This window comes from Phyllobates terribilis, unplaced genomic scaffold (genome assembly GCF_046119375.1).
Source record: "Phyllobates terribilis strain yellow unplaced genomic scaffold, ASM4611937v1 Scaffold_7__3_contigs__length_470593459, whole genome shotgun sequence".
In the NCBI taxonomy this organism is placed as follows: domain Eukaryota; kingdom Metazoa; phylum Chordata; class Amphibia; order Anura; family Dendrobatidae; genus Phyllobates; species Phyllobates terribilis.
In genome coordinates this window covers 165,716,488-165,732,398 of record NW_027362767.1, presented here as the reverse complement: position 1 = coordinate 165,732,398, position 15,911 = coordinate 165,716,488, and the positions used below count along the sequence as shown (strand labels likewise).

General features: G+C 42.4%; 1 protein-coding gene across 1 annotated transcript; it reads right to left on the bottom strand.

The window, feature by feature from the left end:
- Positions 1-14,427: 14,427 nt before the first annotated feature.
- LOC141153026 (olfactory receptor 10A3-like) lies at positions 14,428-15,384 on the bottom strand. The gene has a single exon (XM_073637699.1). It carries the CDS (start codon positions 15,370-15,372, stop codon positions 14,428-14,430), a length of 945 nt encoding a protein of 314 aa, XP_073493800.1. The 5' UTR covers positions 15,373-15,384.
- Positions 15,385-15,911: the final 527 nt, after the last annotated feature.

The following is a 15,911-nucleotide window of genomic DNA, read 5'->3' as shown; positions in this document are numbered from 1 at the left end:
CTCCATACAGACCACGGTTGGCAAGTTAGAACTGTAAGATTCACTACGTGAACCGCTGGTGTTTTGTGGAAAAGCACATGTACACTGCGTTCCAAATTATTATGCAAAAAGTGTTTAGGAGTGATAAGGGAAGAATTTGTTTGTTTGTCAGTTAAACTCATTGATGGTGATGTGTGTCAGGGCTCTTTATATCACTGTAAGCAATTGCAGACACCTGTGCTAATTAGTTTGGCAGGTGTGTCCAATGAAAGGCAAGACTACTTAAGAAGGCTCTCTCACATCATTAAGCAGCCTACATTTTCTGCCAAAATGGAAAAGAAAAAGGATGTGTCGGCTGCTGAGAAGCAACAAATTGTGGAGTGTTTAGGTCAAGGCATGACTACAATCAACATTGTGCGATGATCAGGATGAAGTGTCTTGGCAATCAAGAAGTATGTAGCTGATTCACAGTACACACGTGTGCGTGCTGATAAGGGCAAATTGAGGACTCTTTCCTACAGGCAATTACGTCAGGTTGAAAGAGCAGCGGCAAAAAAGCCTTGTCATAGCAGCAGACAAGTTTTTGAAGCTGCTTGTGCCTCCAACGTCCCCCGAACAACAAGATGCAGGGTCCTTCAGAGGTTTGCAGCTGTGCATACGCCATCCTGTCGACCTCCTCTATCCACTTCACACAAGCAGAAACGGTTCCAGTGGGCCAAAAATTACATGAAGGCTGATTTCAAAACAGTTTTGTTCACGGATGAGTGCCGTGCAGCGCTCGATGGTCCAGATGGATGGAGTGGAGGATGGCTGGTTGATGGACACCCCACGCAAACACGGCTACAGCGCCAACAAGGAGGAAGTGGAGTAATGTTTTGGGCTGGAATCATGGGGAGAGAGATTGTCGGCCCCTTTAGGATCCCTGAAGGCGCTAAAGATGAACTCCATAATGTATGTGGATTTTCTCAAACAGCACTTCCTGCCATGGTTCAAGAAGAAGAACCGTGTATTTCACAGCAAGATCATTTTTCTGCATGATAATGCACCATCTCATGCTGCACATAAAACATCTGCATCTCTGGCTGATATGGGCATAAAAGGGGACAAACTTATGGTGTGACCCCCATGCTCCCCTGACCTCTACCCCATTCAGAACCTTTGGAGCATCATTAAAAGGAGTGTCTATGATGGCGGGAGGCAGTTCACATCTAAGCAACAGCTCTGGGAGGGTATTCTGTCCTCCTGCAAAACAATTGAAGCAGAAACCATCCAAAACCTGACAAATTCAATGGACGAGAGAGTTCAGAAGCTCCTTTCGAACAAGGGGTCCTATGTGAAAATGTAACATCACCTAGAATAAAGTTTTGAGTTGAAAACTGTTTGATTTCAGTTTCTAACAACCTGCTAATGCTTATAATTTCAAAAATGACCATTTTTTTGGTCTTTATTAAAATGAAAAGGTTGATCGAAAAGTTTGGGGGATCTAAGAGTGTGGCAACCCAGTAGTCATGATTACTTCAAATTCTGACAATATGAGGGTCATGCTGCAGGTAGTGCAGCAAGAAGGCACTTATGTGTCTTGCGCATCTCGGAGCCCCAAAATTATTTTCCGGGCTAGATGCAGCTAAAAATTATTTTTAATTTTAAATCTGGTGAAGCTTTAGTATAGATGGCCTAATAGGATCAGTGCTGCACACTGCTACAAAGCCCAAATTATTTTCCAGTCAAGATACAGATAAACATGATTAGTAATTTGAAAGCTTAAAACGGTTGGTAGGGTGATTTTAACCAATAATCAAGCTTTTACTCTCCCCAGGATGACACAGGGGTAGAAAAGTCGTTTCGGATGCATGATTTGTTCATCTTTATGAACGTGAGTCTGTCTACATTATCAGTGGAGAGCCGCGTGCGCTTATCTGTCAGCACACCACCAGCAGCGCTGAACACACGTTCAGACAGAACGCTGGCTGCGGGGCATGACAAGATCTCCAAGGCGTAAGTGGCTAGCTCCGGCCATTTATCCAGATTGGAAGCCCAAAAAGAGCAAGGGTCCAGTGACACAGTCGTGGCTTCAATGTTTACTTGGAGATACTCCTGTACCATCGTCTCTAGGCGTTGACTATGTGTCAGACTTCTTGTCTAATGTGGCCTTGCAAAGGATGGGCTAAAAAAGTGGTGAAATGATTCCGCAAAATTGATGTTACCAGTAGATACTGTGGTTCTGTTACGGTTTGAGTGCTGAACACTTGACGGTCCCACGGTTGGCAAGTTGGAACTGTGAGATTCACTACGTGCACCACTGGTATTTTGTGGAAAAGCACATGTAAGATTCTGCAACAGTCTCTGCTGATACTCCTGCATGCGTGCATCCCTTTCTATGGCAGGAATAATTTCTGCAAATTTACTTTTGTACCGGGGATATAACAGTGTGGCAACCCAGTAGTCAGGATTATTTCTAATTCTCACAATTCGAGGGTCATGTTGCAGGTAGTGCAGCAAGAAGGCACTCATGTGTGTTGCGCATCCAGGAGCACCAAGTCCCTGTTGTGTTGGTGGCGAGGTAACAATCATGCTTCCTTCCTCTGTCCTCTCCCCCCAACCTCGCACAACAGAAATGTGATCAAGGTCTCCCTCATCTGATGAGTCTTCCATCAGTTCGTCCTCCACTTCTTCCTGGGCTCCTGCACCTTCCTCACTAGTTTGGCTGCTACCATGCGCCCTGGTAAAACCATCTCCCCCACCCTCACATGCCTGCCGCCTTGGTGCTGCCGACCGTCTGGACCTTGCAGATGTTAGCCCTTCCGCATACAACTCCTCCTCCTCTACTTCCTCCACCTCCTCTTGTGCCACCACCTGACTCCAAATTCTGTTTAACATGTGCTCCAGCATGTAAATCACCGGAATAGTCATGCTGATAATGGCATCGTCAGCACTAAACATCTTCGTCGCCATTTCAAAACTGTGCAGAAGGGTGCATAGGTCCCTGATCTGAGACCACTCCTCCAGCGTGATTTGCCCCACCTCTGAATCTCGTTGGCCCAGACTATACGTCAGAACGTATTGCACCAGGGCTTGTCGGTGCTGCCACAGTCACTGCAACATGTGCAGAGTTGAATTCCACCGGGTAGGCACATCGCATTTTAGCCGGTGAAGTGGCAGGCCCAACGACTTCTGTAGAGATGTAAGTCGCTGAGCTGCGGGATGCAAACGGCGGAAGTGAGCACACAGCGACCGTGCCCTCTGCAGAAGGCCATCTAGTCTGGGATAGTGGGCTAAAAATTGCTGGACAACCAGGTTCAACATGTGAGCCATACAAGGCACGTGTGTGACATTGCCCCGGCGAAGGGCCGCACCCAGGTTTGCAGCATTGTCGCACACGGCCTTCCCTGGTTTCAGGTCCAGTGGAGACAACCATTCATGAAATTGGTTCTCCAGAGCTGACCACAACTCCTCAGCTGTGTGACTCACATTTCCCAGACATTTCAATGTAAAAACCGCCTGATGACATTGAGCCCTACTGCCAGCATAGTAAGGAGGTGTGCAGGATCCCTTCTGCGCAGTTAGAAAGCTTGTGGCATGACCAGACAGGCTTTGGGTGCAGGTGGAAGACCGAGAGGAGGTTGAGGAGGCAGAAGCAGTGGAGGAACTTTGACATAAAGAGGATTGACGCACAACTCGTGGGGACGGCAAGACTTGGACAGCAGCCCCTTGTCCTGCTGTCACCATAGTTACCCAGTGCCCAGTCAGCGACATGTAACGCCCCTGTCCATGCCTACTCGTCCAAGTGTCTGTGGTGAAAAGCACCCTGTCACACACAGAGTTTCTCAAAGAAGCGGTGATGTTGTGTGCGACATGCTGGTGGAGCGCAGGCACACCTTTCTTTGAGAAGTAGTGCCGACTGGGCATCTGGTACTGGGGCACTGCGACGGACATAAGGTCTCGAAAATCCTCTGTGTCCACCAGGCGGAAAGGCAGCATTTCCGTAGCCAAGAGCTTGCAGATGGTGAAATTCAACCTCTTAGCTTTCTCATGGCTAGGAGGAAATGGTCTTTTACTTGTCCACATCTGAGGGACTGAGGGCTGGCTATTGTGCTTAGACGGGGTTGATAAGGGTGTCCCCGGCAAACTGCCGGTCTGTGAGGAAGATGCAGGCGGACATGTTAGGTTGCCTTGATCCAAAGGTGGTGCTATCGATGTCGGACAGTGCTCAACACCAGCTGGTGTTCCCACCTCCAAAGAAAATGATGACCTACCAATCACGCTGGCTGTTGCAGGTAAAGAGGTGGCAGGTCTGCGCCCCAAAACAGGTGTGACTGCTGTCCCCCCAGTCACAGAGGATGAAGAGGCCGCGGATGCACAAGATATGGCAGACGGTGGTTGGCCCGGCCGGCTAGGCCGCATTGTAACACACTGAGCTTCCCACTGCAACTTATGCTTCATGTCCATGTGCCGGTTCATGCATGAAGTACTCAAACTATGTATTTTTTGGCCTCTACTTAGCTTTTGCTGACAAATGTTACAGATAACACGAGTTGGGTCATATTTATCGATCTGAAAAAATGCCCAGGCTATGCAAGGCTTAGCACCCATGCGACCTGAAGAGCCACCACGACTTGTGGTGAGAGGCAGAGTTGTGTTCGAGGATGCAGTTGTTGACGTGCTTCCAGTACTACGTCTCTGTCCAGGAAGGCGCAACCTGACCTCGTCGTCACTAGCATCTTCCTCCACCTCCTCTGCTGACCTCATCTCTTGGCTGACTGTGGGTTGACAGTAAGTGGGATCTCCAACCTCATCATCATCACCCTGTGCGTTATCACACCCGTCGTCCTCAGAGCCAACCTGTTCCTGCCCTGACAAAAAACTAAAGTTGTCGCTCCAATCAGGTATTTGAGTCTTATCATCGTCTTCCTCATTGTCTCCACCAACAGGAGTTACAGTTTGGGAATGAGGGTCTACATTATGGTCAGAACCTTCTGCGTCTGGTCCTGGATCCGACTCATAAAGATTCTGGGCATCAGTGCAGATCATTTCCTCGTCTGGATTCACAGAAGCGCTGGAGTCGACCTCTGATTCCCAGGCTATAGTATGAGTAAACAGCTCTGCAGACTCAACCATCTGTTCTACCTCATACTCAGACGGGCAGCTTTCGATTTGGGAGCTGTGAGGAAGCAAGTGCGATTTGGGTGACACCTTTGAGGACTGGAGTATTTGTGATGTTGAAGTTGATGTGGAGGAGAGCCCACTTAAAGGAGCACTTGATATCCGTTGAAGCACCTGCTGTTTTTGTGCCTCATCTGGAATTTGTAGCGATTGGCGTGGCCGTAAGAAAGGGATCTTATCACATTGTCCGCTAAAAGAAGTAGACATTTTAGTTTGGCTGGAAGATGGTCTTTCTTCTGCAGATGTTACTGTTGCTTTAACACCTACCCCACGGACACAACCTTTTTTCCCCTTCCCAACACGCCTATTCCCCTTTCCACCAGCAGCGGGCCTTTTTCCACTCATTTTGGTGGTTAACTAATTCACAACTCTGGAGTTGTTTGCACAAAAAAACAATGGATGGTAACCGAGCAGAGCTGAGTGGCCAAACTGTGGTATTAGGCCAAAACTAATGGCTGGGTTAGATGCAGAAAAAAATTATATTCAATTTGCAACCTGATGGAGGTCAGTATAGATGGACTAATACAACAAGTCCCACACACAACTAGAAGCCCAATATTTTTTCAGAGGTAGATGCAGAAAAAAATATATTCAGTTTGCAACCTGATGGAGGTCAGTATAGATGGACTAATACAACAAGTCCCACACACAGCTAGAAGCCCAATATTTTTTCAGAGGTAGATGCAGAAAAAAATATATTCAGTTTGCAACCTGATGGAGGTCAGTATAGATGGACTAATACAACAAGTCCCACACACAGCTAGAAGCCCAATATTTTTTCAGAGGTAGATGCAGAAAAAAATATATTCAGTTTGCAACCTGATGGAGGTCAGTATAGATGGACTAATACAACAAGTCCCACACACAGCTAGAAGCCCAATATTTTTTCAGAGGTAGATGCAGAAAAAAATATATTCAGTTTGCAACCTGATGGAGGTCAGTATAGATGGACTAATACAACAAGTCCCACACACAGCTAGAGGCCCAATATTTTTTCAGAGGTAGATGCAGAAAAAAATATATTCAGTTTGCAACCTGATGGAGGTCAGTATAGATGGACTAATACAACAAGTCCCACACACAGCTAGAAGCCCAATATTTTTTCAGAGGTAGATGCAGAAAAAAATATATTCAGCTTGCAACCTGATGGAGGTCAGTATAGATGGACTAATAGAGAAAGTCCCACACACAGCTAGAAGCCGAATATTTTTTCAGAGGTAGATGCAGAAAAAAATATATTCAGTTTGCAACCTGATGGAGGTCAGTATAGATGGACTAATACAACAAGTCCCACACACAGCTAGAAGCCCAAATATTTTTTCAGAGGTACTGTAGATGCAGATAAAAATTATTTTTAATTTGCAACCTGATGGAGGTCAGTATAGATGGACTAATAGAGAAAGTCCGACACACTGCTAGAAGGCCAAATATTTTTTCAGAGCTAGATGCAGAAAAAAATTATATTCAGTTTGCAACCTGATGGAGGTCTGTATAGATGGATTAATAGAACAAGACCCACACACAGCTAGAAGCCCAATATTTTTTCAGAGGTAGATGCAGAAAAAAATATATTCAGTTTGCAACCTGATGGAGGTCAGTATAGATGGACTAATACAACAAGTCCCACAAACTGCTAGAAGCCCAATATTTTTTCAGAGGTAGATGCAGAAAAAAATATATTCAGTTTGCAACCTGATGGAGGTCAGTATCGATGGACTAATACAACAAGTCCCACACACAGCTAGAAGCCCAAATATTTTTTCAGAGGTACTGTAGATGCAGATAAAAATTATTTTTAATTTGCAACCTGATGGAGGTCAGTATAGATGGACTAATAGAGAAAGTCCGACACACTGCTAGAAGGCCAAATATTTTTTCAGAGCTAGATGCAGAAAAAAATTATATTCAGTTTGCAACCTGATGGAGGTCTGTATAGATGGATTAATAGAACAAGACCCACACACAGCTAGAAGGCCAAATATTTTTTCAGAGGTAGATGCAGAAAAAAATATATTCAGTTTGCAACCTGATGGAGGTCAGTATAGATGGACTAATACAACAAGTCCCAAAAACTGCTAGAAGCCCAATATTTTTTCAGAGGTAGATGCAGAAAAAAATATATTCAGTTTGCAACCTGATGGAGGTCAGTATAGATGGACTAATACAACAAGTCCCACACACAGCTAGAAGCCCAAATATTTTTTCAGAGGTACTGTAGATGCAGATAAAAATTATTTTTAATTTGCAACCTGATGGAGGTCAGTATAGATGGACTAATAGAGAAAGTCCAACACACTGCTAGAAGGCCTAATATTTTTTCAGAGCTAGATGCAGAAAAAAATTATATTCAGTTTGCAACCTGATGGAGGTCAGTATAGATGGACTAACAGAGAAAGTCCCACACACTGCTAGAAGGCCAAATATTTTTTCAGAGCTAGATGCATATAAAAAATTATTTTGAATTTGCAACCTGATCGAGGTCAGTATAGGTGGACTAATAGAACAAGTCCCACACACTGCTAGAAGGCCAAATATTTTTTCAGAGCTAGATGCAGAAAAAAATTATATTCAGTTTGCAACCTGATGGAGGTCTGTATAGATGGATTAATAGAACAAGACCCACACACAGCTAGAAGCCCAATATTTTTTCAGAGGTAGATGCAGAAAAAAATATATTCAGTTTGCAACCTGATGGAGGTCAGTATAGATGGACTAATACAACAAGTCCCACACACAGCTAGAAGCCCAAATATTTTTTCAGAGGTACTGTAGATGCAGATAAAAATTATTTTTAATTTGCAACCTGATGGAGGTCAGTATAGATGGACTAATAGAGAAAGTCCAACACACTGCTAGAAGGCCAAATATTTTTTCAGAGCTAGATGCAGAAAAAAATTATATTCAGTTTGCAACCTGATGGAGGTCAGTATAGATGGACTAATAGAATGATGCTATGCCCAAAAGATTTTTCTTCACTAGGTGCAGTAAAAAAATTGGTATTCTATACACAGGTGGTATATCTTGCAACACAGATAGGCTACTCCACTGACTAACACACTCTGCAATAGGCCAAAAAGGATTAGCTTTGCTAGATTCAGCCAAATGCTGTGAAAAAAACTTGCACAGCACTGGCACAGACCTGCCTGGCAAAAACTGATAGGAACTGATGTAACCTAGTCCTGAAAAGGACTCCAATTACAATTAGTCTTTACTCCCACAATCTATCTATTTAAGAGCACAGACCTGCCTGATAAAAGTCGTAGGAAATGCTGTAACCTAGTCCTTAAAAGGACTGCAATCACTACTATTCCCTACTCCCAAGCTATCTGTAGATTTGTGCGAAAATTGGCTTGAAATTAACAAGGTATAGCGCACACAGCAACAGCGGTGCCGTCTAACACGCAGCTGCAGCAGTGAGAAAATGGTGGCGACGGGGAAAATGGCTTGGTCTTATAGGGCAAGGACATGTGACATACACTGCCAATGACACATGCCCTTGCTTGTGTGAAAAAAAGCACTTCGCTCCGTGTGTGCGCTGCTGATAGGCTGACAGATTGCACCTCCCCACTGCAAATGCGGGAAAGAGAAAAAAAAATGGAGATCTTCATTGTTCCTGCAGAGATCCATCCCCTGCCCCTCCCCCCACCCCGCTGTACACTCAAACTGCGTATTAACATTAATTTTCATCATTACTGAGAAAAAATCCAGTTATGATTTTGGTGCACGAACAGATATCGAACATAACCTCGAACAGCCGAATTTTTATCAAATTGTTCGTGTTCGCTGAACGGCTCGAACACCGCCCAAAACAGCTCGAATTTGAGATTGGCGAACAGTTCGAGTAGAACAACGCTCATCTCTAGTCATAAGACCCCGTTGCATGCCGAAGTCAGCTGCCAGCTTCACAAGAGTATGCGCACAGTGGGGGAGTAAAGGGAACTTATTTATTTATTTTTTTAAATGTGAGTGGCCATACCCGTACATGGATGTATGGCTGTACAACTATGGGGTGCATTATACTCTATGAATGACCATGGGGGTGCATTATACTTTGCAGATTACTATGGGGTGCATTAAACTTTATGGATGACTATGGGCGGTGCATTATACTTTATGTGCTTTATGGATGACTATGGGGGGAATTTTACTTTATGGATTACTATATAGTACTTTATACTTTATGGATGACTATGGGGTGCATTATTGTACATGGATGACTATGGACTATGCATTATACTTTAGTGATGGTTATGGGGTGCATTATACTTTATGGAGGACTATAGGGGTGCATTATATGTTATGGAGGACTATGGGGTGCATTATATTTTATGGAGGACTATGGGGTGCATTATACTTTATGGAGGACTATGGGACGCATTATACTTCATGAAGGACTATGGAGTGCACTATACTTTATGGATGACTATGGGCTGTGCATTAAACTACATGGATGACTATGAGCTGTGCAATATATTGTATGGAGGATTATGGAATGCATTATATTATATGGAGGACTAGATTATACTATTATATACTATTATAGTGCATTATACTTCTTCTATGAAGCCTCATGACTTCTATATATTCCCTTGGTGACTACCTCTTGAAGCTCATCAAGAGAATGCCAAGAGTGTGCAAAGCAGTCATCAAGCAAAAGGTGCTCTACTTCGAAGAACCTAGAATATAAGACATATTTTCAGTTGTTTCACACTTTTTTGTTAAGTATATAATTCCACATGTGTTAATTCATAGTTTTGATGCCTTCAGTGTGAATGTACAATTTTCAAAGTCATGAAAATACAGAAACATCTTTAAATGAGAAGGTGTGTCCAAACTTTTGGTCTGTACTGTATAAATATTTTTTCCGTTAGGGGGGTCTGGTCCAAATCTTGAACAAGAGCACATAAGATTCTAGCTACACCACTGCTCCCCAAAGGACTGGAGGAAGGTGATGTGGTCAGATGAGACCAAAATTTTACTCATTATCCACCAGGATAAATGCTATGTCTGGCACCAAACCAACACAGCTCATCACCTCAAGAACACCATCCCCATAGTGAAACATGGTGTTGGCAGCAGGGACAGGGAAAATTATCTGAGTCAAGGGTAAGATGGATGGTGCGAAATACAGGAATATTCTTGAGCAAAACCTGCTTCAGTCTGTCAGTGATTTGAGACTGGAACAAGACAATGACCCAAAGCATAATGCTAAAGCAAAACTCCAGTGGTTTAAGGGGAAATGTGCAAGTGTAAATATTTTAGAGTGACCTAGTCAAAGCCCAGACCTTAATCCAATTGAGAATCTGTGGTCTGACTTGAAAAGTGCTGTTCACCAGAGGAAACAATCTGACTTGAAGGAGCTGGACCAGTTTTTCCTTGAGGAATGGGCAAAAATCCCACTGGTAGATGTGGAAAGCTCATAGAGACTTATCCAAAGTGACTTTCAACTGTACTCTACAAAGTACAGGATTTAGGGGAGTAAATAGTTATGCACACTGAAGTTTTCAGTTAATTTGTTGTTTTCGTCAGAATAAAAAGAAAACCAAGTGTTCACAGTTGTCGTCATGTTCTTAAAGTGAACTGATTCAACCCTTCAAAAAAAACAGTGACATTTGTTTCCAGGGCAATTGTCCTGTTTTTACCCCCATTTTGCTTCCTTTTGCAGCCCCTAGCCCTTACTATCACCATTTTACAGCCATTTTACAGCACCAAAGCTCAGGTCCACATTGACTTATATGGGGTTTGAGTTCTGGGTCAAGTTCAAGTACATGAACCAAACTTTGGATTAAATTTGGCCCAGCCCACCGAACCCGACCTACAACGGGTCTGTTCATCACTAGTTATGGCCGATTTCAAAGCTTCTTTTACCCTTTAGTAACACAGCGAAGTTTTTTTTACCTTACTTCTAGGAGACATAACTATTTTTTTCTTTCATCGACATAGCCATATTACGGCTGACTTTTTTGCGAGAGAAGTAGTTTTTAATGACAACATTCATTTTATCATGTAATGTACAGGAAAATGGAAAAAAAATTTAAGTGGGTGGGGTAAATTTACAGAAAAAATTTAATTCCGCCATTGTTCTTTGGATTTTTTATTTTATGGTGATTATTGTGTGATAAAAATAATGTCTGGATGATTCTTTAGTTCAGTACGATTACATCGATATCAAACGTGTTTCGTTTTTTTTTATTTTAGTAGTAAAAAAATTAAGAAATTTGTAAAATATTTGCTTTGTGTCACCATACTCCGAGACTCATACGCTTTTTTATTCTCCTGTCAATTGACCTGTGTAAGGGATTGTTTTTTTGTGTAGTGAGCTGACAGTTTTATTGGTATAATTTTGGGGTACCAATGTTGCTTTTCTCACTTTTTCTTGTGATTTTTTTGTGGCAGTGCGACAATCGAAAAACTGCAGTTCTGGCATTTCGATTTTATTTTTTGCATCATAGCGTTCACCTTACCGGTTAAATAAAAAAGTAATATTTTAGTAGATGGTAGTAGATATTTTTACACATGTAACAATACCAAAAATGTTTGTTTTTTTACTGTCTTTACTTTTAATTAGTGGGAAAGAGGTGATTCTAGTTTTTTATTTTTTTATTTTACACATATCTATTTTTAATGGGAATTGTATGTTTCGCCCCCAGCAGTTCGCCCCCAAGCAATTCGCCCCCGAGTACATTTCGTCCCCAGCATTTGGCCCCCAGAATGTTTTGCCCCCGCACATTTCATCCCCGCACATATTGCCCCCACTTCGCCCCGATCTGGGGGCGAAACTTGCGGAGGCGAAATGTGTGGGACGAATCTTCCGGGGGGCGAAATGATAGGGGCGAAACGTGTGGGGGCGAAATGTGCGGGGGCGAATCTTCCTGGGGGCGAAATGATAGGAGCGAAATGATAGGGGCGAAATGTACCTGGGGGCGAACTGATGTGGGCGAACTGCTGGGGGCAAATTGCTGGGGCAAACTGCTGGGGGCGAAAATTCCTATAACCATTTTTAATATTCTTTTCATTAGTTCCCTGAGGGATCGCACTCAGACAGAAAATACTGTGGTATGTGCAAACCCTAAATCTAGATGTCAATCTGTATCCAGGTTTTACACAATGTGAGATGTTCTTTCCAAATCATTGTGGACTCTATCTAATAGATGGGTTTTCCTGAGATGGCACTCACCATTTTTGTTCCATAGATGTCCCCTTTAGTTGTTTTTACTTCCTAACTGAACGCCTCCTTATTTGTTGATGAATGAAAGGGCACGTAAGGAGGCAAAAACTCATATACAGTGACATCAAATAATCCTACTACAATTAATGTTAATCCAGCTCTTCCTCACTATGCTCCGCTCTATCGGGCTCAAGGACATTGTTCTATCCTGGTTCTCCTCCTTCCTCTCTTCCTGCTCCTTCACTGTATCTTTTGCTGGCTCCTCTTCCTCTCCTCGTCCCCTTACTGTTGGGGTTCCTCAAGGATCAGTCCTAGGCTTCCTCCTCTTCTCCTTGTACACCACCCCTATTGGACAAGCAATCAGTAGATTTGGTTTTCAGTACCATCTCTATGCTGATGTCAACCAATTATACACATCGTCTCCTGACCTCACCTCTGAACTATTGCAAAACACCAGTGATTGTCTTTCAGCCGTCTCTAACATCATGTCCTACCTCTGTACCCGTCAAAAACTGAACTCCTTGTGTTTCCTCCCTCCATTAATCTACCTATGCCCAATATTGCTATCTCCGTGTGTGGCTCCATCATTGCTCCCGAGCAACAAGCCCGCTGTCTTGGGGTTATACTTGTTTCAGACCTTTCCTTCTCTCCCCATATCCAATCACTCGCTCATGTCATCTACACCTCAAAAACATTTCTAGAATCTGAACTTTTCTTACATTTGACTCTGCAAAAACACTTACTATCGCACTGATTCATTCTCGTCTGGACTACTGCAACTCTCTACTAATCTGCCTACCTCTTACTAAACTTTCCCCACTCCAATCTGTCCTAAATGCAGCAGCCAGGATCATATTCCTCGCCAACCGCTACACCGATGCCTCCAACCGTGCCAGTCATTGCACTGGTTACCCATCCGCTACAGAGTTCAATATAAACTCATCACCCTCACCCACAAAGCGCTCCATGCTTCAGCACCACCCTACATCTCCTCCATTGTCTCAGTCTACCACCCTACCCATGCCCTCCGTTCTGCTAATGACCTAAGATTAACATCCTCAATAATCCAGACCTCCCACTCCCGTCTTCAAAACTTATCACGTGCTGCACAAAGTCTTTGGAATGCACTACCGAGGACTCTTCGATTGATCCCCAATACCCATAGTTTTAAGTGTGGCCTAAAACCGTATTTGTTTAGACTGGCCTATCACCTCACCTCACCTATCTAACTACCCCCCCATACAAAACTTCGTTCCAAATCAGGTCCCTCGTATCTTCTGTTCACAAAACCCATCACTTAGACTACTGTGTCTGTACTTGTTCAAATACTGGCTGGTGACTGGTTCATTTAGCATTATGTGAGTACCTTATGTATTACACTGATGGTTGACCGTACAATACAAGCAATTATTACCATCCACCTTTCCTGTCTCCCCTATTTCCTCATAGATTGTAGCTTGTGAGCTGGGTCCTCACTTCTCCAGGTATCTGTTGATTTATATGATTATTGTTATTCTGTAATGTCTTCTTTTGTCTGCACAAGTCCCCTCTAAAATATAAAGTGCTGCGGAATATGTTGGCGCTATAGAAATAAAAATTATTTATTATTTATTTATCCATATTTATTAATACAAATTTCACTTTCTGGAAATACCTTGGTCAATGATGAGGTTAACTATAAATAATTTTACAAACATCACTCTGCGCCTCAAAATGTGAGGGGGATATGTACAGCATGTACCTAGTGTGTGAACATTGGAAAAGGAGGCCCAAGTATACATAACAACCCAACACTTATGATGTAATTACCCTGCCACTGGACGGTAGATACTATAGGAATAAACTTTTTTGAGAAAGTCTTAGAAAACATGGAGTGGGTAATTGGTTCTGGGATCATGAAAAGGGCATGGTGCCTAATTCCTTTTCTTTCCTCACAATACATTCACTTTTAATATGGAGGTCAACACAGGTTCTTGACAACCAGTAACAAAGGAAATGCGATGAACCGATTGACTGTTATTGCCTTCTAACTTTGGTGAGAAAATATGGCACCACAATGGGGTCGCACTTTGCTCTTTGCTATCGGACCCCTATTTTCTATGTACACCACCATCCCTATGTCATGTTTTAAGAAGATTAATTTTTCTTTTTACAAGCTTTACCACAGAGTTCTTAACATCCTTATTTCTGATGCTGTAGATGATGGGATTCAGCATTGGAGTCACCACTGTATAGAATAGAGAAATAATCTTATCTGTCTTCGGAAAGAAAGAAGTTCGAAGCTGAAGATACACGAACATGATTGTTCCATAAAAGAGGATGACTACAGTGAGGTGAGAGGCGCATGTAGAGAAAGCTTTCTGTCTTCCTTCTGACGAGCGAATCTTCAAAACTGTGGAGATGATGTGGATGTATGAAATTAAGATCAAGAAGAAAGCAAAGATAACAATGATCCCGGCTGCTACATATATTGAAAGCTCATTGAGCCAAGGATCTTTGCAGGATAATTTTATGAAAGCAGGTATTTCACAAAAGTAGTGATTGACGTGATGAGACCTGCAAAAAGTTAATTGGAAAGTCAATGTCACTTGTGTGAGGGCATTTACTAAACTTCCATTCCATGATACCAGAACTAAACAAACACACACCTTCCTGTTCATAATAATGTTATAATGTAACGGTTTACATATGGCTGCAAACCTATCATAAGCCATGATCGAAAGTATAATACACTCTGTTCCGCCAAGTAGCAACGAGAAGAACATCTGAAAAGCACAACCCAGAAGGGAAATACTCCTGTCCTTGGATAGAGTATTTATAAGGATTACGGGAACTATGGTGGAAGAGAAGCTGACGTCAATAACCGAGAGATTACTCAAGAAGAAGTACATAGGGGTGTGCAATGTTGGGTTGGTGCTCACTACGGTAATTAATAAACTGTTTCCTGAAAGTGTAATTATATACATCACCAAGTATATAAGAAAATAGATAACCTTAAGGTCAGGAACATGAGATAAGCCAAGAAGAATAAAAACATTTGGACTTGTTTGGTTTAAGTTCTCCATATAATATAGCCTGTATCTGAGAAAAAGAAATAAATAAAATTTTAGGAGCATACATTTGTTGAAATTTGACTTTGGCAATGGCATCTGCAACTTCTAGATGTAGTCAACAAATAGAACTCTCTTCACACTTAGTTTTTGAAATATGTTTGATATATGCATCGGAAAAACTCAAATTGCTTAAACTTTATATACCCATAGGACATCTTTGATCCAGCTATGCAAAAGAGTATCATTTTGGCTAAAGCTGGGCAACTGGTCAGCCGAAGCATAGAAGACCAAGCTTACTAATTACTATTTTATTTTCTATTTTTTCTTTTTAAAATAAGTCACTAAATAAGATGAAATGCACAAAATATTATGTATAGAGTTACTGTTATAGACTAAACTGATGTTTTACTGCTTAGCTCATGTTTCTTTAGTAGCCCCTTTTAACTGCTGGTCTAGAAAAAAATCCATACTCAAACACTGATTACAAACACTCTCCCTGTGTGAGCATACAGGAGGAGAGCAGAGAAGCTCACAGAGGGAGACTGTTAATG

Coding starts and splice junctions, on each gene's coding strand:
- LOC141153026 (XM_073637699.1), bottom strand. CDS start 15,372: ATGGAGAACTTAAACCAAACAAGTCCAAATGTTTTTATTCTTCTTGGC.